At 38.0% G+C, this 25,508-nt stretch overlaps 1 protein-coding gene across 10 annotated transcripts in view; it reads left to right on the top strand.

Moving 5' to 3' along the window:
• The window catches only part of NBEA (neurobeachin), a 644,508-nt gene that overhangs the window by 606,902 nt on the left and 12,098 nt on the right, over positions 1–25,508 (top strand). For 5 of the 10 annotated variants that reach the window (XM_043477413.1, XM_043477408.1, XM_043477410.1 and 2 more), the window contains 6 exons: positions 11,769–11,831; positions 12,151–12,240; positions 15,006–15,198; positions 17,046–17,117; positions 19,027–19,182; positions 19,711–19,881. In XM_043477413.1, coding sequence (XP_043333348.1) covers positions 11,769–11,831; positions 12,151–12,240; positions 15,006–15,198; positions 17,046–17,117; positions 19,027–19,182; positions 19,711–19,881 — 745 coding nt within the window. The remainder of the gene's footprint in view (positions 1–11,768; positions 11,832–12,150; positions 12,241–15,005; positions 15,199–17,045; positions 17,118–19,026; positions 19,183–19,710; positions 19,882–25,508) is intronic. The other 5 variants (XM_043477415.1, XM_043477412.1, XM_043477416.1 and 2 more) reach the window with 3 other exon arrangements.

The raw sequence follows: 25,508 nt of genomic DNA, 5'->3' as shown, positions 1-25,508 counted from the left end.
AACAAATGCTGATTTAAAGGAGAAATTTGATATACAAAAATCTACAAAAAAAAAATCTACATATGTCCCTTTTGTAAAAGAGAATAGAAAAGATATATGTGTGTGTGTGTGTGTGTGTGTGTGTGCGTGTGTGTGTGAGCGTGTGTGTATACACACATCTCACAGTCTACCTAGAACTTTGAAGTTAGAGCTAAAATTCGAAAAATGTCTTAAGGTTATTGATTCATTCTTCCTTGACAGGTGAAATCATGAAGCAGCACTAACCACAGCAATTATAGCATTAAAATGTCAAGAAATTAGAGGTCAGAATAACAGATAATTTTCTTCTCTCTGTCAGATTTAAAATTGACATTCTTTGACAGCTTAGGATCTCTGGCTGAGAAAAATATGACAGCTTAACTTATTTTATACTTGTAAAGCAGTAATTGATAATAAACTTTATCATGACAGCCTCTGGGCAGAAACATGACAGAACCGTTTGGGTGCCACGCTCTTCATGACCTGGAAACACTAGGTCTGTGGGATGTTAGGTAGCATTTAAATTGTCTTAAGCCTGAGCTTTTATCATAACCTTCTAGACACTTTTTTTTCGTAGATGAGCTCATTTGACTATTTAAGCAGTATTTTTCAAGCATGATAATGAGTGTTTTTCATATTTACTTTTTCATGTTAATAAAATTATATGATTTGCTTTATGTTTTTACTCCCCAAATGATGGCCGAGAAACTTAATCCTGTGACCTACATGATAAACAGGCTATTCTGGTTTGTGTCTGGTCCCATGGTTTTCTAACTCCTTACTACTCGAATGTGGTCCATAGACCCACAGGATCAGTATCAGCACCAGCATCACCTGGGAGCTTGTTAGAACTTCAGACTCTGCGCTCAGCAGTGCCCCCGCCCAGCCTAGTAAACCAGAATGGAAGGAAGTCCCCTGGGGACTGGTTGGAGGCATCACAGCGTTAAGAAGCACTGTGCTCCTGTTCAGTCGCTAAGTCATGTCCGACTCCTTGTGACCCCATGGACTGAGGCACGCCAGGCTTCCCTGTCCTCCACTGTCTTCTGGCTCCATCCTCCCCATCCTCTTTGCCTCCATCCCAAGGGTATCTCAGAACATCCAGGAAGAGGGCTCAAGCAAGTTTGTTTTGAGAAAAAAAACTCTCTAGGAATCTTAAAATAACAGAATATTTACTTGGGGTTTGGTTTTGTTTTGTGTGCTGTGACACTGCAGCGTGTGTGATCCTAGTTGCCAGACCGGGGATTGAACCCGTGACCCCGCACTGGAAGCATGGAGTCTCAATCACTAGCCGACCAGGGAAGTCCCTTACTTATTTTTACAGATGACATTCTTCTTACTCCCAAAATGATTCTTTAAAATGTAAGAGGCTTTTTAATGGGCACTTTCATTTTACTAATTTAAACTATAAGATTTTCTGTTTGGTTTATGCTTTCAAATTTATTAAACTTTTAACTCAGTAAAACTTCAGTTACTGTAGAGAAAATTTTAAGGTAACTTTAAGAAATCTTTATCAGCCATTTTCTTTTCTCATTTGTCCTTTACTCTTATAATGAGTGAAAAATATTCTAAAGTTGTTTCTTAAAATTATCCCTGTTGTAATCAGGAATATAATTAGTCAAGCCTGTCTGCCTCAGAGTATGATTATTTGATCCCTAGCAGTCAAAGAAAGATGATGGAAAGGTGGACATCATATAACAGGTTATATCACAGCCCCAGCATCATTATTTGAGTGACATAAGGGAGTCACTTTAATATACTTTTATGTAACCACCTAAAATATAATTGAAATGATATCTAACTCATAGGACTGTATTTGAGGATTGTATGTGAAAAGATATGTGAAAATACTTTGTAAACTGTGAAGCACTACCTGGACATTGATTACTACTACCCCCAAACATAATTAAATGAAATATCATGGAAGAACTTCTGTTTTAATAATTTATTTCTCTGTATCATCATATCTGTGGTCAACACTGCCAAACTGAAAAATGATTTAAATGACTTCTCTTTGACTGTGAGAGAGATACACACATAAGTCTACCATAAATGGCTTGTTTTGCTGGCAAATTATTAGAACTTATGGACCATGCAGCATTTATTTATACATATAATACTCATTTATCTGTTTATTTTGGGGATAGCAAAACATTAAATACATTTTTATATTACCAGTAGTCATAAAAATGTGGTATTTTTAGTCTAATTTTCTCTTACCAGTATTTCTTAGTCTTAGACTACATATTCTTCATTTATTTCTTGCTTCAATCTGACAGGGATAACAAAGCATTCCTTTGGATCTGCTATGGTGAAAATATGCCCATAGGAAGTAGAATAGATCTCTTCAGTTTTCACTTTATTTTCTTGCTGAAACATTCCTTGCTACTGCAGAGAACTGACATGATAGGGCTGTCAAGAACCAGCAAGACAAATGTGTCTTTAACCAAAACAGCTGCAATGCTGACTTCCCTAGAAAAGGAACTCATAAAATTTATAAGAAAAAAAAAAAAATGAACCCACTTTTCATCTTGATCATGTAAATGAAGGTATTTATCGTGACAATGTTGATGGCCTCTATAATAATTGCCTATTCTTTCTGAGAATCTGTTATTCCTAGTCTTTTCCTTCCCTCATTTCTGACTTCTCTCTTTGATCTAACAAGGGATATTAACAACACCCCCTCCTGGATCGCTTGAGTGGGTTGTAGAACAATATTGTCTGTTTACTGGTGCCGTGACGCCTAATTGTCTTCAGATGAGGGATGTTCAGAGTTCTTCTCCTAGGCGACTATTCTGAGGCATGATAACAAATGATCAACAAAAGGGCTGATAAATATTTCTTAAGACCATTTTCATTTCCCCCCTATAATTACTAGAAATTTTACAGAGCTGAAAATCTTAACAAACTCAAAAGCCAAATTAAAATAGAAAGAAAAGCCATACATTTTAAATTGTTGGAGTAGAAATACACATTGGGTGTTTTTACATTTAAAGAATCATTTTGGGAACAACAAGAATATTATGATCCCTAAATCTAGTAAGAGTATGGGTTCAAATGTATCTGTTAATGTGCTTCTCATCCGTAGCAATAAGGCATGCATTGAGATAATTCAATGAATACAGTTTCTATATAGAAATTAGTATCAAGAAAATTAATGATATGCATTTAATTTTCATTGGTGAATAAATCTTTTAATTTAGCTTTATCTTTTCTCCTTCTAATTACTGCAGTCCTTAGCTAGTCCATAGTCATCAATTGTCCATAGAAAAGCATAAATAATGCACTTAGTCAAAGTGAGATATATGTCATTTATGTGAGATATGCTTTTTTTCGCTCTTTGTGTTATTTTTACTGTGTGGTGTTGAGAAGTGCTAATTATTGATTTTCAGAAATTAACAGCAAATGCTTTTACAAGTGGCTAAAGTCATATTTTACACAAGGAAGAAGGGTGAAAATTGCAGCCTGCTGTTTGTAATAGAAATAGCTGAAGAGACTTCCTTATCTTCAATTAACATAGGTTTCAGTTATATTACACAGTTGTTACCTTAGCATAAATTAACAATTATTCAAAACATACTGCATGCTTTAGTTTCTTGAAGTGGGTATTACTCAAGCTAAGTACCTAACCATTTAAGTTAGATGTTTAGGACTCATTTTAAATGTTTTAACATATTGATAATGAGTCTATTTATAGCCATTTGATCTCAGTATAGTATATCTAAATTATTGTTTCCCATTTATGTCAAAGAAGAGCATTTTGTTTTGCCAAATACATGAAGTACTATTTTTAATTTGAACTTAATTTAGTGAAAGTGTATGATTTCATTTTGTAATGTTTATACCCACACCTGGTGAACCTTAGTCTTCATATCTTTCTACGTGCCAAGCAAATCCATTTCAGCTTTATTATTTTCATTATTGTCTTTCCATGATCAGACACTCCAAGTGAATTTATTTTGTGTACTGAAGAAGGTCACCACCGATACTACTCTCCCTTCCCCCCACTGTCTTCTCCTCACCCTCCTTCCTCCTCCATTTCCTGAATCAGCCAGCATAGAGTTTGCTTTATGTGAATTTATTCATCAAGGGAGAATTTGGCATGGGTATTGTACTGTTGTTACCTCTTGCATATCATTAAGTATTTCTGGACTGAGTCTTCTACTATGTACTATTGAATGATCAACATCAAAGTGGGCAAAGAACCAAAAACCTGGAGGCATCCTTAAGAACTCATCTGCTAAAACTCTTGCTTCCAGGTCAATCTGAAAATTATCCAGAACAGAATGTTTTAGTTCTTTTTTTGAGGGTTAACAAGCATAGATTGAAAAAGACTCCATGGCCTCCCCCATGAAGCTTATAACAGTGTTTATCCCTCAAATATTCTAAATCCTCAATAAAAATCTTACTTGGATGTAATCACATTTTGGTCAGTCCTACTTGGAAATGAAGCAAAAGCTATTCAGCATTTTTCTTATTTACTATACCTGAATACTAATCCCAGTTGTGTCCATCAATGTTCTGTATGTATCTCAGCACATTGCCCTTTCAAAGGGATAATGACGACTCTGAAAAATGATATCCAAATGGTCAAGAAGAACAGGGAAAGAGTCTAAACATCACTAATCATTGCTGCTGCTGCTGCTGCTAAGTCGCTTCAGTCGTGTCCGACTCTGTGCAACCCCGTAGACGGCAGCCCACCAAGGCTCCCCCGTCCCTGGGATTCTCCAGGCAAGAACGCTGGAGTGGGTTGCCATTTCCTTCTCCAATGCATGAAAGTGTAAAGTGAAAGTGAAGTTGCTTAGTCGTGTCCGACTCTTAGCGACCCCATGGACTGCAGCCTACCAGGCTCCTCCATCCATGGGATTTTCCAGGCAAGGGTACTGGAGTGGGGTGCCATTGCCTTCTCCGTCACTAATCATTAGGCAAATGCAAAACAGAACCGCAGTGAGGTGCCACTCCATACCCACTAGGTTGGATACTGTCAAACAAACACAAAATAGCAATGTCGGCAAGGATGTGGAGAAACTGGAATCCTTGAGAGTACTATGAGAATGTAAAATGGTGCAGCCTCTCTGGAAAACAATATAGAGGTTCCTCAAAAAATTAAAAAGAGACTTACCATATGATCTAGCAGTTTCACTACTGATTATATATCCAGAAGAATTAAAAGCAAGATTTCAAAGAAATATATTGCATATCCATGTTCATAGCAGCATTATTCACAACAGTCAAAGTGTAGAAGCAATCCAAGGGCCCATCAGCAGGTGAACAGTTGAAAAAAGTATGCCATTTAGATATAATGGGATATTATTTGGCCTTAAAAAGGAAGGAATTTCTGAGGCATGCTGTAACAGGAATGAACCTTGAGTACATTATGCTAAGTGAAATAAGCCTGTCACAACAAGGCAAATTACTATTTGATTCCACATACTTAGAATAGTCAAAATCAGAGAGAGGAAAAGTAGAAGGGTGGTTTCCAGGAGCAGTGAAGTAAAAGTTGCTCAGTCCTGTCTGACTCTTTGCGACCCCATGGACTGTACAGTCCATGGAATTCTCCAGGCCAGAGTACTGGCCTGGGTAGCCTTTCCCTTCATCCAGGGGTTCATCCCAACCCAGGGATTGAACCCAGGTCTCTGACATTACAGGTGGATTCTTTACCAACTGAGCCACAAGGGAAGCCTGAGAACACTGGAGCGGGTAGCCTATCCCTTCTCCAGCGGATCTTCCCGACCCAGGAATCGAACTGGGGTCTCCTGCATTGCAGGTGGATTCTTTACCAACGGAACTATCAGGGAAGCCCTTGATATCAGGGACTTCCTTCCAGGAGCTGGGGGAAGGTGAAATGAGCAGTTGTCTGATGGATACAGAGTTTCAGTTTCTCAAGCTAAAGAGAGTTCTAGAGAATAGGCACAATAATATGAATGTGTTTAACACTACTGAACTGTACACTTAAAAATTGTTAAGATGGTAAATTTTACACTGTGAAATTTTATGTGGTAAATCTTACCACAGTTTTAACAAATTTTAAAGGGATAATCAAGAGTTTAAAAATAGTCCTATTTACAAAATTGTGGGGCAGATTAAAGTAGATAATCAAGGGAAGGTGACGCCCCCTGGGGTTAACGTCTGGTTACTGGGCTTAGGCTTGAGGGTGTAAGGGGAGGCAGCTTGTTGCCAGAACCTGGCAGGAGAAGAAGCCCTGGGAAGCGGTCACCCGGCAGAACCTGTGGCCTTAGGTAGAGAACTGCAGCACAGCCATTGCCAAACTGTGACCTGACAATGAGGGGACGTAGGATAACTGCTTCGCATTCTATCTTGTGTCCCAACTAATCAGAGGCTCAACCCCGTACCAGCGATGCGGTCCTTGGAGACCATCACCCAGGGGCAAGGATGCTGATCCAGTTCACTTCTCTGTGCCCTGAGTGAGCTGCCACTCTGGAGCAAACTTATTTAAGGCATTCAGGGTAGGACAGCCACTACCTTCTCATTAAAATACATGGATTTTTCTACCTGATTTGACTTATTTTTCAGCAGAAGAATTGAGTGAGCTTGCCACCTGTGGCACTGACCTAATGTATTTGTTTAGATGTTCCAGACAGAGCTTTTTTATCTAGAAGATATGGTGTTTTTCACGTTAATTTGTTAAGTTAATTATGTAATATCCTTATAATTCATCATTCCAAGGAGGAAGTGTAGGAATCAGCAGGAAGAGAAATCTCCAGTATATATGTGTATATATATATATATATGTGTGTATTAGCTTTATACCAAAAGAATATATATATACACACATATATGTGTATATAAAAATTTGCTGATATATATGTATATATATCAGCTTTATACCAAAAAAATAAAAGCAAACACTGAGGCAAGTAAATGAGCAAATTGGAGCCCCTTCCTCAGATATTTTATAACATAGTCTGATGGTTAAAGCAAATATGGTCCTTTTTTGCTTGATTTATCAAATATTTCCTTAAATATTCTAATACTTTTGCGAGTGTAGGCGGCCTGTAGTCCATGGGGTTGCAGAGCCCTGCAGGACTTTGTGACTGAGCATGCATGCACACATAGGCTTAGCCTTAATGCAGTTGATTGTTAAAACAAAGGAAACATCTTGGTTCTTCTGTTTTGTAGTTTCCTTGAAAAACTAGAAGCAGTTGAATATAAAATAGCATTTTAATTTTTTATATAGTTAAATGTTTATAAGGCAAGAAATAATAAAGTGCAGATATTATTTGCTTGATTTATTTTGCTATTTTTCCAGCATTAAAAAGTAATGCTTTATATGATCTTGTTTTATTACAACAATAAACCAGAAGCAAAGGATTATCAGTTAAAATACATTCTGCCATTAAGTAATCTTTCTTTTTATCATTTCAGGCTTTAAGAATTCCATGTTTTTCCTATTTGATAGAGAATTGGTAGAATTGGAGGCAGAAAAGAGTGATAAAAATCACATATTTTTTTTAATTGTATTATATTTTGAAGTTGTATTTTCTGGTCAAAGGGGAAAAAAAGAATATCCGCTCTCAAACATTAAAATAAAATCATTCTAAATAAGAGCTGTATACTGAGATAAGCACAACACTAAGGAAATTTTTTGAAAATCTTTTTCTGTGTTCCCAAGCTTTTACTTTTTTTTCTTAAATTTTCTGAAATTTGCTGATAATTGGTAATTTGAACATAATCTGATATTTTGCATTATGGATAGCATAGCCTATAGTACTTTACGAAATGCAGATTTTTTTGAAACCATTTAAAAGATTTTACAAACCAAGGAAAATTGATATAAAACAGGTCATTTGACAGCCTTCCTTATTAGCTTCCTCCTACTATCTCTTTCATGGCACTTAGACCTGATGGCATTTCATCTGAAAGACAATACTAAATTAACAGTTGCAAAAAAAAGACAAACTTGTAAAGATTCTATCAGAGAAAAATATATCTGGGCTAAAGTCATCTGCACTGAGGTAAAGAGGAGATTAATCAGCGTGTTTATCTGATTCATAGCAGGGAAGGCATAAGTAGATAACCACACTACACAGAGGGAAGGAGAAGCACATTTGTTCACCTGACTTTTATCTTTTCGAGTGTTTTGAATTCGCCATTAGTTTGAACACCATTCTGAACTTTGACTTTAAGTAGATAACCACACTACACAGAGGGAAGGAGAAAGCACATTTGGTCACCTGACTTTCGTCTTTTCAAGTGTTTTGAATCCACCATTAATTTGAACACCGTTCTGAGCTTTGACTTAGCCATCACCACGCTTCCTTGTACCTTGGTTGTGAAGGTTTTTTTATTAACGGGCAGACGTGCCACACGCATGCACCACAGCATGTTCACTTTCTTTTCTGAGGATTTAATCCCAAACTTGGGCTTCCCTGGTGGCTCAGAGGGTAAAGCATCTGCCTGCAGTGCAGGAGACCTGGGTTCGTTCCCTGGGTCAGAAAGATCCCCTGTAGAAGGAGATGGCAACCCACTCCAGTACTCTTGCCTGGGAAATTCCATGGACGGAGGAGCCTGGTAGGCTACAGTCATGGGATTGCAAAGAGTTAGACACGGATGATGAATAAATACATGTCTTAACGAATAACATTGTCTTTCTGACCCATGCAGAGCAATATATAGAGAAATAGAAATATGTTGAATTTTTTAAGATCCCATTTCTGATAATATAGAAAGAATCCAAGTTATAATTAACTTCTAGTAGTTGCTTGGATGTTTTTTACTTGATCTATTTGGGGAAATTCCATTATATGGCAAAAAAAAAAAGTCCACATAACAAAAACTCTTTTTTTATGATGTTGACCAGCTAATTTCTACTTAACCTTCAAACCTCAGCTCTTATTCTTTTCCTGGAAGTCCCTGTCCTTACAGCCCTTCTCTCCCTCCATCATCCTCCACCTGAGTCTAATTGTTACTCCTCGGAGCTCCCTGGCCCTCTGGGCTTGCCTCACCCATGATCCTCCCTAACATGCACCTTGATGTCCTCATCTCATGTCCTCATGGGCTGAAAACTTTTGGGGGACAGTCTGCTGTCTGAGTTTGTGTGCCTTGGCGTAGAATAAACATTCAAAAGATGTTTGTTATTTCTGTGATATTGAGTTGTAAGAATAATAGTTCTGAAGTTTTTCTTGCTACTGTGCTTTTCTCTTTTCAGGCTACCTTTTGGTTTTGCCCGAATGCCCCACCATTTCCCCACTTCTGTATTCAAACATTTTTGGAAGGACTAAATCACAGCCCTAGCCTGCAGAGAGTCGCAGGCTGAGCAAACAGACACACATAAAGAATTCTGTGTTGAGTTCCATGATAAAGGGGAAGATATGCTGTGAGAATATGGAGGACATTGATTATGATTTAGAACATCTGGGGAGGATTTAAAACCCTGCCCAAGGTTAGCATGAAGGGAGGTGTTTTCTTCTGCATCAGAACAACTATTCAATTTTTATGCTTCATAAGTTGCAGTATGGACTGTGTATATTCCCGAGCATGTGCCCATAGAAAGTACCTCCCTTCCTTTTTTTATTTTTAAAAGATTTAATATGTTTAAAGAAATGAAATAGGCAAAAATATGAGCTAGTAACAGAGAAATGAAACCATAAAAATTCATCAGTCCCCCGCCCCTTTCTGCTGTAGTTTTATTTGTATCTCTGTTCAAAGCCCAACCTGACCATGGAAAACTATTTTCTCCTCAGCATTACTTTTTAAAAAAATCAAAATCTTTGAGCATGTGAAAGTGAAGAGAATAATATAAAAATAATAATATAACAGATTTCCACTTGCCCAATAACAATTTTCAGCAGTAGTACCTCCCGTCTTGGTGAAAAAGAAGACTTTGATTACTTTCTAAGTGTGGGGGAGCCAGTCAAGAAAATCAGTAGGTGCTCACGTACCATTCAAACATTTTAATAGACTTAGGGGAGACAACATGCTTTTTCAAGATCAGAAAGATCTGATCAATTTAAACTCAAAGGGTAAGAAGTTATTGGAGGACAGGATTACATGATAGCTAAAAGATAATATTGAACTAGGAACCTTTAGGTCGTGAAAGCATGTGATGTAGATCATAGGAAAGAGAAATTCAGTTTAGTCTTAAATAAATGTTGAATGTTGGGAACAGACTGTCTTATTGAAAAGGTAAGATTGAGTACAACTTAAAATTCACCGTGATGCCATTTGAAGCATTTAAGATATATATATGTGCATGTGTACTCTGCCTCAATCCAAAAGGATCAGTGGGAGGACCCAATAAAGCGAACTGTACAAATGATTTCTAGAAATAAAGTCAGTTTCATAACATTTTCTAATATAATTTTAATAGTTCCCCTTCAGGAAAAAAAGTCAAGCAAAGCATGTTTATTGATTCACTCCTTCTGTGAACATTTAAAAACTACCTACTCAAATGCAGGGCACTGATCTAGGGATTTAAATGTGTTTGATTTTACTTCTGTCTCTTTCCCCACTCTCTGGTCTTCTATCTGGAGGAGTAAAAACACAAGTAATAGTAGATATCATTATATTTAGTTTGTAATGTATTAAGCTAGGTATTGGGCATTTTCTAACCAAGGAAGCTTAACAATACAATTCCTACTGTTTTTTTTTCAAATAATTCTCAGAATTTATTATTAATAATGTGAACCTGACCAGAAATAGTCTCTCCCCATTTCTAATCATAAATCTTGCTTCGGGAGATGAAGTATGATGGTGTCTATATTAGCACAATTTAGTTGGTAGTCACAGTTCTCATGTGAGTGGACACCATGCAAATAAATGTATACATTAAAATTGGACAGTACTTAAAGAGGTTTAGTAATTCATCCTGTTGCTTCTGCAAATAAAGAGCCAAAGCCCCATTTATGCACTTGCTAAAATATGGCAGATAATGATGCATTCATGTTTAATATTGCTAATAAATTTGAAAATTCACACTTTTATTGATAAACATTTTCTTGAAATGCAGTCCGGGAGGACAGATTGCTAAATCTAAAGACTTTATAAATGAGAATTGAAGACACTGATACGATTAGTGGCAGGGTTTGGGCAAGAGCCATCTACCAACTTACCTGACTCCCAAGCATTCAGCAATGACTTTCGTATTTCACTTTTATGTGCCACCAAACTGCACACAATTTTAGGGGAAAAATTAACATGGTAACAGTAATAATCATAGTAAATATTGTGCTTCTCCTTATTGACTTAAATTACATACTTACAATATTTCAGAAAAATATTTCTCTTAGTCTGGTTAAATATATTGCAGTTTTTGGCTGTAGAATTTATGTATAGAAGAAATACTTAAATCTCTTTTAAGATTTTCTCTTTGATGTACGCACCAAAAAGGCATATTATACACTTCAGACAGTTTGAGATCTAGAAATATTCATTGAAAATCACAAAGGCTCATTAATATTTCCATCTGCATTGGTTTTAATGACATATTGCATAGGTCAGGATACCCCAAGAATTATTTCCTCTTTGGGTTAGTTCTCTCTAAAATTTCAGAAGACTTTTGAGAGGAATGAATTCATAGCTTACAAATAATATTTCAGAATATATCTTAGAATAGCACAGCATACTAAACTGTATTTTTTGTAGTGAAAGTTTTACTGTATTTGATTACTATACAAAGTCTTAATGTTCTTTCTACTTATTACCCTCTGAATTGATTAGAACACATGCTTATTTGAATATTATCTTGTATCCTTAGTGGACTTTATGTTTCATTCTTTTTTTTCCCCATTAAGATTCCAGAAGCTTATTTCATTAGAGATCCCCATACGTTCCTTCTTACAAAGGACTTTATTAAGGTATTTGTGTTGTATTTAGTGTTCAGAGTGTTCTCTGGTCTCTAGCTGCTTGCATGTACTCACAGGATAACATTTCCACATTTAACCCCAGCTTCTAAATAAGAATAGTGACTTAACGGAAGCATGTTTGGAAGGAGAAGCAGAGCTTGTCTACAAAATACTAACACTTGGATGATTCTGCACCCTGGGAGAAGAGCACCCGGCGAATTTTCTAGACTTTTTTCATGGCTGACTTGGGATACACTTTACGTTGTCAGAGTGTGTTGACCTCTCTCGTTGATGCATACTGATTGTGACAATCACTCTCCTTCCCCTGCAGGCCATGGAGGCACAGATACAGAACTTTGGACAAACGCCATCTCAGTTGCTTATTGAGCCACATCCGCCTCGGAGCTCTGCCATGCACCTGGTAAGACGTGGCAGCTTGCGGAACATTTCTGTCTTTCTTTGTACCTGAGTAGAGTTCAAATAAAATAGTGATTTTTTTTTTAGCAGCATTTTAAAGCTTCTCGATGTATTGACTTAACTCTTCAGCCTCAAGATATACTGATTACCTAGAAAGAAACAGAAAAAGGAGTCTAGTTCTTACCTTTAAGTTTGGCTTCAGCTAGCCCAATTTTGGATTCACAAAAATAGCCGCCCTCTCTGTTAGGAGTTGGCTCATATATATAAACTCCTTCATACACATACAGGCTTATAGACATACACAGGCACCAAAATTAGGTTACACTTATAAATTAGAATGAAAAATATAATAGAAACACAATCTAAAGGTAGCAGGTTTGATCTTTGGGGGCAAAGTGTGGTAGGGGAAGTAGTTCATTTTAAGAAAAGGAAAGAAATATAGAGATAATATACAACCTCTGCATGGCAGCAGTCAAGAAAGTAGATTAAAAATAAGGACCTCAGAACCAGATTTGGGTCAAGCACCATGTCTGCCATGAACTAATGAATGAATTGGGCAGGGTATTTAAGTTCTTTGTTTACATTTCAGCATGTGTAGCCTGAGGGTAACAAATCGCACCAGCCCTGAAAATGTAATGACTCAGTACTGTATGTAGCACTTAGACTACACACCCTGGCATACAGGTACTCAGTAAATGTTAGCTGGCGTCATATTCTCAGTCTGCGAGGGAAGAAGTAATATTCTTTTCATTTCAATCTGCATCTTTTAAGATCCATTTTCATAAGAATACGGCCTCTTTTCAGTTTTTAGCAGTTAACATTTCCCTCTTTATTTAATTTGAAGGTAAAAATTTTTCTAAGAAATTACTTTAGAACTTACTTTGTCACTGTGATTTTCCACTAAGTTTTTACTGAGAAAAAAAAAATGCTTGACAGCAAAAATATATTTGCAGAATGAATTACAGTTCATCAATTTTTCTAGATAATTGTCAAGGGACCAGATATCCTCATACTGGAGTAAAGTGCCCTAGAACACGGTCCACACTAAACGTGTAAACAAATGTACAAGTTGTTATTGTGTGATAGAAGTATTGTTCGTACCTTTCATTTATCCTGTCAACTACTTTACACATTTGAATCTAGCCCCTTCTGTGTGCCTAAGCATTGGCAGTACAGAGACAATACGTCCTATACACCTTCGAAGGGTTGATAGTCCATCACCTACTGAAACATAAATAAATGTGGATGTTTGAAAACATTTCTTTTCCTCTACAATAACTCAGCTGAACAGTTTCACTGTTTAGTCACTAATGAATTCTGCTGCTTGAGGTGGGTCCTCACATGCAGCCAAGCAGAGAGGCTTTCACCACGCGTGCTGTCCCCATCCCACACCCAGGCGCAGCGTAGACGTGGAGCCTGCAGACCTGAGAGGAAGCATTTTTACCAAACTGTCCAAAAGAGTCTCTCTCACACTTTGTTTTATGAAATGCTTTGGCAGAAGAGTTTTATCCCCATGTTGGTTTTCTCTGTTTAATAATAATAATAGTAAAAAATATTTATCCTGGAGAAATGCCCAGTCAGAACTCATTACTTTCCTAGGGGAAATTGTTAGAGGCTAAATTGGCATGGAACTGTTTATAAAGAAAATCAGCTTTTTAAGTTTATGTAGCAGAGAATTCACACACACACATACACACACACACGTCTATATAAAATAGTGAACAATTAGAAAACATTCATGAAAGCTAAATAGTGGTTATTTCCAACATTCTTATCTGTCTTTTATGTAATAATGTGTATAGTATTTTGCAACCCACTCCAGTATTCTTGCCTGGGAAATCCCATGGACAGAGGAGCCTTACAGACTACATTCCATGGGTTGGCAAAGAGTCAGATATATCTTAGCGACTAAACCACCACCACCATACTACTTACTGGTAATACTGGTAGTGTCTACTTTCTATCACGTCATATACTAGATGTTTGAGAAACAAAGATTAAAAAAGCAAAGAGAGTGTTGTCTCTCAGGAAGCTCACCATCGAGCAGAGGAAGGAGCCTAAACCACGGTCATCAGAGACACAGCAGAAGCGTGCACACGGAGCACGGACAAGGGAGGCTCTGATATTTTAATTATTGAGACTGTAGCCGTGCCCCCAGATCAGCCAGGTAAAAAATGAAAGAATGGCTTCACTTCATATTCACATACACAGTGATGGTAACTGGCTTGACTGATGTTTCCACCACAGTGATGTTGTAACTGCACTGAAAAATTACACTGCATCATGTGGACATATCGCTAAGCTAACTTCTTAAATCATCTGGAAATGTGTTAGTCACTCAGTCGTGTCCAACTCTGCGACCCTGTGAACTGTAGTCCACCAGGCTCCTCTGTCCATGGGATTCTCCAGGCAAGAATACTGGAGTGGGCTGCCATGTCTTCTCCAGGGGATCTTCCCAACCCAGGGATCAAACCTGGGTCTCCTGCATTGCAGGCAGAGTCTTTCCATCCGAGCCACCAGGGAAGCCCTCTCCCATCGTCTGGCAGCACCTAAATTGCAGCTGGTTATTAATCATTGGGGGGTCCTCTCTCAGCAACTGTGCGGAGTGCCTGCTCATTTGGCTGTGCCCTCCTCACAGACAAGAGTGCCAGCCGCTCTGCGGTCTGCTTGTGCTCACGCTAGCCTGTTTTAATTTCACTCTCCCCCACGCTGTCACTAACTGTGTTATTCCTTTTGTTTCCTTTGCTCTCCTCCCTTTCTATTCAACAGTGTTTCCTTCCACAGAGTCCACTCATGTTTAAAGATCAGATGCAGCAGGATGTGATCATGGTGCTGAAGTTTCCGTCAAACTCCCCAGTGACGCACGTGGCGGCCAACACGCTCCCCCACCTGACCGTCCCCGCGGTGGTGACGGTGACCTGCAGCAGGCTGTTTGCGGTGAACCGGTGGCACAACACAGTAGGTGCGTGGGCCTGAGGGGGTCGCTTCCTAGCGGGGCCTTAAAGCTGGGGTTCAGGTGAGTGTGCGGAGGGCTAGTGCGTGTGCCCCGTGAGCTCCAGGAAGAGCAGAGTAAATGACTGCCAGACCTCACTCTAACGCGTCTGTCTTCACTGCTGCCGTGGTTTAGTGCCACATGCAGTGCTTGTTGTTTAGTCACTCAGTCACGTCCAACTCTTGTGACCCCATAGATGGTAGTCCACCAGGCTCCTCTGTCCATGGGATTTCCCAGGCAAGAACACTGAAATGGGTTGCCATGTCCTCCTCCAGGGGATCTTCCCGACCCAGGGATCGAACCCTTGTGTCTGCACTGACAGGCAGATTCTTTCCCACTGAGCCACAGGGAAGCTCACAGAGTGCTTGGCTAATGGTTCAGTATCTAATAAGTATTTGATTAATTGAAGCAATTCTACTAATAATTCAGGTCCTCCCACCCTGCTCCTGGGAGGGGAAAAAAAAAGACAAATTGTATCCCATACTAAACAAAAACAACTTTGAATCTAGGTGGTTTCAAATCCTTTTTCTCCCACTTGATTAACTCATTTAGGAAATATCTGAATGACCACTTTGTGTCAAGTGGTCCTGGGCACTGGGAGTAGCAGCAGTGGACAAGGCAAGTAGCATCCCTCTCTTTGTGGAGCTTTGAGTCCGAGAGAAGACAGAATCTAAATTGTTGAGTTATTTCATGTGTGTTTTCTCCACACTCATTCCTGAAGGTTCCAGCTAGTACATCTTGAAGTGATATAATTCTGTCATGAAAATTCGACAAATTGATACTTATCCAGCCAGGACAGCAGTGGATGGGACTAAATGATTTAGTTGGCCCAGTTCATTACTTATGATCTCCCTAGAAGCCTCAAGATCCCCACTGTCTCTAAGTCTGAATGGCTGAGCCACACCAAGTTCACCTGAATCTTAATTCTACTGACTTCTGCGTCACTCTGGAAAACCAGATTACTTTTAGCTTTATCTCCTAAGAATTTCTGAATACCTGTTTTATGGTTATTGGTAATACTTTCAACATGAAGTAGAATGACTTCCATTCACTCAGAAATACAAAGAAGACATCTCTTAAAAATACCTGGGGTTGGCTAAAAAGTTTGTTCAGGTTTTTCCATAATACTTTACAGAAAAACCTGAATGAACTTTCAGACCAACCCAAATATGACTTTATTATTCACAGGAGTCTTAGCCTCTAGAAATATTTTGCACTGAGAGAAAGCTATGAAGATTTGATTTTTATTTTCTTTAGAGTTGTTCTAAAGTTTATATGTTACCCCATGTAAGAAATGATGACTAAAGAACTCAATCAAGCTCTATCTATTAATCCTCTGAAAGTAGCTTTTAGTTAAGATTTTAGGTGTGGCTCAACTGTATACCTTCAGTTGGCTCGTCATCTTGTGAAAGAAGCTGGAAAGGATGGGAGTCCCGTCCTCTCTGCCTTGACCCAGGTCGGCCCATGCCCACACCCATTCCTACATGTAGACATAACCTTTTCTTAGATTTCAGCTCTCTGATGGATTCCAGAAATGTTATAGTCTTCTATTTTATCCAGCTTTTTCTGTTGTTAGGATAACAACACTCTTCCTCGCTTTCTCCATCTTAAGTGGAAACCAACAGTCCCTGTTGTAATGCTTTTTTTAAGATTTGTCTTCAAAAACATGTAGTGTGACTGAATGATTCTTACAGTAATTTGCCAAATAATTTTTATGAAAATATATATATTGTATAATTGTTATAAAACACTGCTTATTAGGAAATTCCTCTGTTCTGAGAACTTTATGGTCATTTTCTCTTTTAATTAATCTTTAGGCCTCAGAGGAGCTCCAGGTTACTCCTTGGACCAAGCCCATCATCTTCCCATTGAAATGGATCCACTAATTGGTATGTTAACAACAAAAAATGCATTTTCATAAATGCAGCCTATCCACAGATTCCTATGTGGTTATTTATCACAAATGACAGTTGAATGATACTTTTTCTGTCACAACTTAATGTTCAAATAATGTCAAATTGCCATCAAGGAGCTGTGCAAATCATAATATGTCATCTAAGAACTTTTTGATATTAAAATAATGATTTGTGGTATTTTCTTGGTATTTCCAGAGGTCATTTAGGTTGGTTCTAAACAAGGCATATAATCCAAACCGTGCTTTCTTTCAGCCACAACTCTTCTTTAACAACTTTATATTATTTCAAATATATAAGGACTCAAAGCTATTATTAAGAAAGTTGATACTAAAGAATAACTTTTCTGGAAATCTCCATTCAATAGAGCTTAGCATTTTTTTTTTTAATTTAAGATTTCATATGAATTGGCAAACTCAGAAGCTATAACTATTTGTAGCAGTATTCAAAATATTTTTAAATAATCACATACACATTTATTAGCTGTGTGATGCAGAACAAGTGCCTTAATCTTTCCGGGCCTCAGTTTCATATCTGTAAGATGGTTCCTAATAATGTTTGTTCTCCCTATCCTCATGGGATCATATGAGAGCTAAATAAAGAAAAAAATCGAATATGGTATGAAAAATTATAAAACCATAAACAATTTATGGTATTTTTTCTTTAGATTAATTCAGCCTTCATCTTTGAACACAGAAATAAGATGCAAGGCAGCCATTTAGGTTAGTTACCTATACTCCTACACAGAACAGCACTTATATTTCTCTCGGAGAATATATGCTTAGGACAAGGAATATTTTTCAAGTGGAGTCTAGGTTCTAGCTGTTTCTCTGCTAAAAAAAATAGCAACAGTTTCACGTACAGCTAGAGTGTAACCGTGGAAGATTAATAGCTGTATGCTAATTAATCAGGCACCAACTACATAATTTTCAAGTGACTCAGACCTTTGATTTTCTTTTCCTTTGCTGTTTTTTTAAACTTTTTTTTTTTTACTTTTTGCCTCCTCTAGTAATTATTATTATAGTGTCAGTCGATGTCCACAAATAGTAACACTTAGATTTAATTGGTGTTAGGAAGTGATGGTGATCTTCTACATCTGCATTTTCTGTTTAAGAATTCAGCCCAGGGATTTGGCCTGAAAGGACGGTGTGGAGTAAGGGACAGGCTGGCATGCAGACAGGCACTGGGGAAATCACAGGGCATCTCTGAGTTCCTGACTTTATTCACATTCAGTCCCAGTGCTGCCCATGACTCTCTGCCTGTCTCTTTCTTCCCCAGCGCCTCTCCCATCTTTCTCATTCCCCTCCTCCCCTGCCAGCCCATTCTGGAAAGGCTTCTGTTTGTTGACAATCCAGGTCTTTAAAGCTGCTGACCTAAAGCTCCCTGAGGGGCCACCTACATAACAACACCCCTCGCACAAATCCGTACTTTCTTCTTTTCCCATGAATCATAAAGGCCATCAGAAAATGACAGGTGGGGGCAAATATGAAAACATTTTTTCTTTATGTAACATACTTCATACAATATTTATTTCTTATTATTATTGAACTTGTTGGACAATAATGAACTTGTGCAGGGTGAATATCTATTGAATTAAGTGCATATAAATATTTTTATTATGTTGTAAATTCCCATCTTGAATTCCTAATATCAGTGGAAGAACTACTTAAATTTCCAACAATTTTTTTAATATATAATATGGTTCATAAATAATCATTGTTACTAAAGAGTTTATATTCCTCATGGGGAAATGCTAAAATCTTAATCATATAGCATTAGAACCCATTTCTAGATAAATGAAGCATAAAATTATTCCTTCTGTAAGTGCTTGGTGAAACTCTTTGTAGAATCTCTCTTTAAATTCCTGTATCTGTTTTATGTTTAGCCAATAACTCTGGTGTGAATAAACGACAGATCACAGACCTCGTTGACCAGAGCATACAAATCAACGCACATTGTTTTGTGGTCACGGCAGATAATCGCTATATTCTTATCTGTGGATTCTGGGATAAGAGCTTCAGAGTTTATTCTACAGAAACAGGTAAACTGAACTATGAAATACCTTATCCTCATCAGAATGCCTATTGTTTCACCTAAAGTTTCATATGAAGTCATACTTCTTAATGTAGGCATCTTCATCTTGATGCCAAGATTCCAATTAAATGTCCACATTGTAAGTAATTGACTGCTTCTAATTTCATCCATTCTGAACTTTAGCATGAGTTGAGCCCTGAGTTCATGGGACAAAAGGGACTACTGTCCCCCTCTCCCAAATCAAATCCAGTAAAAGGCCTTAAAGCTCCCCTTAGTCTGGCCTAGCCCAAGGGGAAAAAAATCATGATTGTGTTATTTTATAAGTTCTTTCCTTAAAAAAAACGCCGAAGTGACGTTCTTGTATCATTTTTTCAGAAGGGATTCAAGAACCTAAATCTGTAGCTAGATTTGAATTACCTTGTAAGTTTACAGGTCTATAGAGTCACTTTCCACAAATCTAGTAAAATAAAGTTAAGCTTACTACCGTTTAAAGAAAGATAGCCGTTGGATTCGACATGCCATTTCTGTGTTGCAGGGAAGCTAACTCAGATTGTATTTGGCCACTGGGACGTGGTGACGTGCTTGGCCAGGTCTGAGTCGTACATCGGCGGGGACTGCTACATCGTGTCTGGGTCTCGCGATGCCACCCTGCTGCTCTGGTACTGGAGCGGCCGGCACCACATCATAGGGGACAACCCGAACAGCAGTGAGTATCAGTCCGGAATCGTCCCATCAGACTGTAAATTCCTTTAATTTCCCTAATAACTTTTGCTGGGATTGTAAGGATTTTAAAATACGAAAGCTTAAAAAGCATTGGAATATAGCTGTATTCAGAGTGTAAAAAGAGAGCAACCACTGTAACCTTCAGCCTGAGGAAACTCCCAGATCCCCTCACAGTGACCCTCTGCCCAGCTGCCCTTCCCCAGTCTCCAGATGTCCCCATCCTTTCGGAATTTCCTTCCATGTCACCTGGTCCTCTCAACTTCCTGTGATTTCTCTCAACTGAATGTATTCTCTCCCTTCTCTGAAATTCCATACACTTTATTCGTGCCTCCTGAGGACACCTACTGCTTTCTACGAGGGGTATAGTAAGTATCTGTATTTATTTGACGATGATTGAGCACCCCCTCAGGTTAGGCATGGAGGGGAGCGAAAGCTGAATAAGATGATTTCTTTGTTTAGGGTGATTCCTGACTGTTTTTTATTCAACAGTGCTCCCAGAAATATTCCATAGGAAAAAAAAAAAAGAGGTACTCCAGAGTAAAATAAATTTTAGAAAACACAGCTTATACACTCTTATTCTCTATGTAAGCTCTGAAAGACTCACACAAATACGTCTGTTGATGTTTGCATAAACCAGAGTTTCTCAAGGGCTTCCCAGCTGGTGCAGTGGTAAAGAATCCAACGCAGGAGACACAGGTTTGATCCCTGAGTTGGGAAGATTCCGCTGGAGAAGGAAATAGCAACCTCACTCCAGTATTCTTGCCTGGAGAATCCCATGGACAGAGGAGTCTGGTGGACTGCAGTCCATGGGGTTGCGAAGAGTCTCACATGACTGAGCACACACATGCACACGTGGTTTCTCAAACATGTTTTCCGAGGAACCTTTTGCTCATGAAAGAGCAGTTACTATTCCTGCGAACTGTTGTTCTGAGGAAGCTCTGACGCGCACCATGAGACCCTCTCTTTGCACTGAAGGTTCTGATTCCTGGCATAGTTGCACACATTATAGGTTTTCAATAAATGCTGTTAAATGACTGAGGAACTAGATAACAGATTTCCTAGAAATAATTACTGTTTTTAACTACCAAGCTTGTATCTCCTGTAAAATAGAGAATGATTTCTGTAAACTGTTAATAATGGCGAGTACCTAAACTAGCGTTATTCCAATTATAATTCATACATTGGTCACAATTTTAGCAGTACTCTGAAAACATGAGTTTGGGACTATTTATGATGAAACAGAGCTAAGAATTTCCCAAGAATACTATGTACCTCCCCTGAAATACTGTACAGAAAAAGAAATGTACAGGAGACCAAGGTATAACTGTGAGAGAGCAGGGCATGGAAATGTTCATATGTATATGTAGGTAGTGAGAGATTGAAAGACCAGGTGATTTAGATGACCCGGTGATTTATTCTTGTCGCCCATAGCTAGAGGTGAAGAAAAGTAGATGAAAAAACTAAAAGTGTATTATGAAGTTGTGTCTCTGAGTGTAGATACTGAATAAGAGAAACTACGTGTAATTATACATTTTAGCCTCTGCTCCAAGTTGTGAGATATTGGTTTGAGGAAAACAATTGCTTGATTTCCAACCAGCACAACTAATCAGCCACCAATTCTACAGTATACAGAACATCATATGCCAACTGCTAATAAGTTATTTACTCTTTTTAAAACTGTATCCCTAAAAAAAAAAAAGAGCTTTGTTTTTAACAGGATTCTTGTGTGTGTGTGTGTAAAATATATTTGACCTACTTTACTATTATACTTTATTATTCTTAATCATGGTACATTATCACATATATTTTGTCTAAGTGTATTTTTACATATTTCCAACCTTCCTTTTTTGAGACTAGTGTAGCATTCATTACAAGAGAAGTTGAATTGAGCACCAGAGCTGTGTGGTATCTTCCATCTATTATTGACACAAATTAGAAGTTATTAGATATAAAAAACTTTATAAAGGAGCAGAATAGTGTTTTAAATCCAACTAATTCACATCTTCAAAATGAAGCTCAGAAATGATGAAAATTATGTTTCCAAAAACAATTCATTTCTTAAAAACTACCATCTGGTAGTAGAGAAGATAATATAATGTCCTGCTATGAGATAAAAATGTTAAATTATAGTAATCATCTGTTAACTACTTTATTTTCTAATTATCTTCTAAACGAAATGATGGTTGACAATTGATTGTATCTTTGCTCCATCACTTAGCAAGAAGAGTGAAATGTAGTATTATTTAGAGTATTCAAAGTTCCTATGGTAGGAGCTGTGTAATAGGAATGTTTATGTTAATTCTTAAGAACAAAACTGTGACTGATAGATTTGTTAAAATGTAGCATTTTATTTAAGCTTTAAATAAAGACAGGATTATCCCTAAGAAATCATTGCATAATATTACCCATACAGTATTGTCTCCATTTGTGGGGATATATATTTTTTGATTAAAAACTGTCATCATCATTATAAACCTAAAGGACTTTCATAAAACCCACCCTGCCAAGACTTTCCTAGACATTTAATGTGAGCCTATATCGCATGGTTCCATTGTATTTGTTATCCTTAACATAAAAGGGAAGAAATGCTCTTCTAGATTAAACAGGATGAATTGCTAAAGTATTGGCCAAGCAGCAAGCATGTACTGAACATGTGCTGCGTCCTGGTACTGTCTTAGCAGCTGGGAGGGCTGGGCAGTAAAAGTCTCTGACTTTCTGGTGTTCACCCAAAAGTCTATATTATAATCTATATAGACTATAAGAGTCACAAAACTGCTTCTCCTGCTTGGAATTATCAAGTGTACTGAGTACTGCATGGATCATAAATTGCTATCAGTTAGTATTTAGTTTCCTAAGTATTCGTATCTACAAAATGTTTAATGTTATATCTTGGGCACAAATAGATGATTTGTATAAAAACTGATTTAAGCTTTTTGCCACATGGATAGTAAAAATCATGAGAGTTAAAAATAATAGTCATTTTTAGTAGTTGATTGACTTGACTGATTTGTGACTGACTTAACCTGTTAGAAAAGGCAACCTCATGTAGGCGTGCCCAGAGAGACCATATGTGTTGGTCAGTTCACCTTTTGCAGAGGCAGTCAAAGCACACACTGAATTGACTGTCACATCAGGGATCAGCCATGGGTATTTGCCATCAGAAAACTCACAATATGAAAGGAAAAGCTTTTTTTTTTTCCAGTTTCAGTTTAATCTATTCTAGCTACCAATTCACAGGTCAGAGAATCAGGCTATATGTGCTTTCTGTCTCATAATGCATTGCTACACAAGACCAAAAAGCTAGTTACGTCTAAATTCATATTAAAGTGTGTGACACAATGCCCTTAGGTTTCAGGGGTTGTATATATTAACCTAGACTTGAAGAGGGAAGTCCTGGCATGAAATGTAATATCCCAGTAGCTGTTAGAATTCAGAACTTGGTCTTGCTGTGGACATTAAATTCGCTTTGTATGTCAGAGGCTGAATCATGTCTATCCAGCACAACACCATAATGTGATAGATTCGTTTACTCACCTTATGTGCACATCACTAAAACTTCCTTAAGATAAACTCAAGCACTTTAATAGATGTATGCTTCTTTTACATTGTCATTATTATTTTTTGATGCATAGCTCTATTGGTGTCACAGAGGGAAAAAAAATAGTGTCTCTGCATTTTTTTAGGTAAGTTTGAAAGAGTTAATGGCTTCATTGTGTCAAATACATACATTGTTATGACTAACTTGGACATCTCATAAATAAATCTTTTTCTAATTGTCTTTACAGTTTTAATGAATTTGCCACAAAGACAATGAAAATGTGTAAGCAGATGATTACAGAGTTTCAGACCATAAAAGAAACATGCAAAGGCTACCTGGCCTAGGTTCCCGTTGAATTAATTATACTGGTTTCATTAATATATTGCAGGCTAATATTCACTGCTACTCTTTCAAACTTGCAACTCCGAACATAGACAATTTTCCTGTGGATGTAAATAGGTGCCTGACGAGATAACAGAATTGCAGATGTGAAGAACACACGCTTTGATCTGAAGCAGACTCTTACACAAATTGTGAAACTAATTTGGAAGTGATAAAAATTAATTTGCGCACTTTAATTGGAAGCAGGCGACTGCCTGAAAGGAAGGAGAGCGGAGCAGGCAATCTGTGCTCAAAGCTGATTGAATTTTTTGTCAGGCAGGTATCTTGGACTTGGCCGCTTATCCTCCTGAGCCCTTCTCTACGATATATTACAGCCCATCTCTGACTGGTGTTCTTTAAAAGGATCAATGCTATTCCTGTTGAATCCCTGGAGCCCCAAATTTCATTGATCTTGGGACTTGACATTTCTCATTACGTGCTGTAGCTTCCAACGAGATAGTCACAAGAGAGGCAAGTCAACATTGTCTCTTCAGCAGACACTTAAAACACATCAGGGCCTCGGCTCCAAATCCAGTCTGCTTGTAAAGTGTGTGGTTTTAATGTCTATACCAGATACAAGGTGCTGGATAGAGAGATGGTTGACATTTTTTTTTTTTAATCATAGCAACAGGAAACTTTGAAAGTGAATTTACTGTTCATCTTTGCAAATCAAATCTACGAATACACTTTGAGTCATATGTGTAAAAGGTTGTTATTATGCTTTTGCAATTTCACTTTTGAAAAACAAGCCTTTAGCTCACGTTTGAGCATTATGCAAAACAAACTATGAAATGAGAAGCCCATTGAAAAGGAAACTCCAGCTGTGCACGCATCTTTTCCCTGGGCTCCCATTGTGTAAGCCTCAGCTCTGGACACTGACACCCCTGCCAGCTCCAACCTGTCACTAAACATCTGCCAAATCACATCCCTTGCTTTGTCTGCACCCAGCCTTCTTTTCAAATGACCATCCTGGTGCCCAGCTCCACAGCCACCACTAACCAGTGGTGCTATAGAGGATGAAGAAAGCTTGGACAAAGAATAACCTGATGATTTCATATGTATATCTATTATATATCTAATATATATGTATTAGAGCATGGAATCTTAACTAGGGTTTAGTAAGTGTTAAACCTCTTCTCATTAACTTTGAGAGGAGGTGTAGTTTTACATGTGTAATAATTTTTACCTTGTAGGGCTTTCTGGGCGCCAAAAGACAATGTCCATAATGTAGCGCCCCTAGTACAGAGCCCATTCTGCAGGAGACCTCCTCCCGTCCCCTCAGCCCAACATTAGGAGACTTTATATGGTTCTTGACTAAGAAGGGGACTGCTTGCCACTCAGCTTCTGCTTTTCCTTCCCCCTTTAAAGAACTGAGGCTGCAAGAGACTTTGTCTTGAGCTAGAAGCAATCTAAGAAACAGAAGTGACTATGTGCTCTCATGATCCAGGTGTCTCGGATCTATACCAGTGGGATCTCTGGGCGCCATGCAGAATCGCACCTCCTTGGGAAAGACAGGCGGATGATACTGTTGATTATTTAGGGAAGAGGATGGTAGCACAGTTGTGTACTGTGACCTAGATCCTAGTCCTGAAGACTCAGGACTTAAAGGACAGACAACTGCCCTGAAATAGCAATGCTCAGGGGAAAATGTGGTCAGTGCCCTCTCTGAAGAAGAAAAAGAATAACTTAGA

Source organism: Cervus canadensis, chromosome 9 (genome assembly GCF_019320065.1).
Source record: "Cervus canadensis isolate Bull #8, Minnesota chromosome 9, ASM1932006v1, whole genome shotgun sequence".
In the NCBI taxonomy this organism is placed as follows: Eukaryota; Metazoa; Chordata; class Mammalia; order Artiodactyla; family Cervidae; genus Cervus; species Cervus canadensis.
The sequence above is the reverse complement of the archived record's forward strand: the minus strand, read 5'-3'. Positions and strand labels throughout refer to the sequence as shown.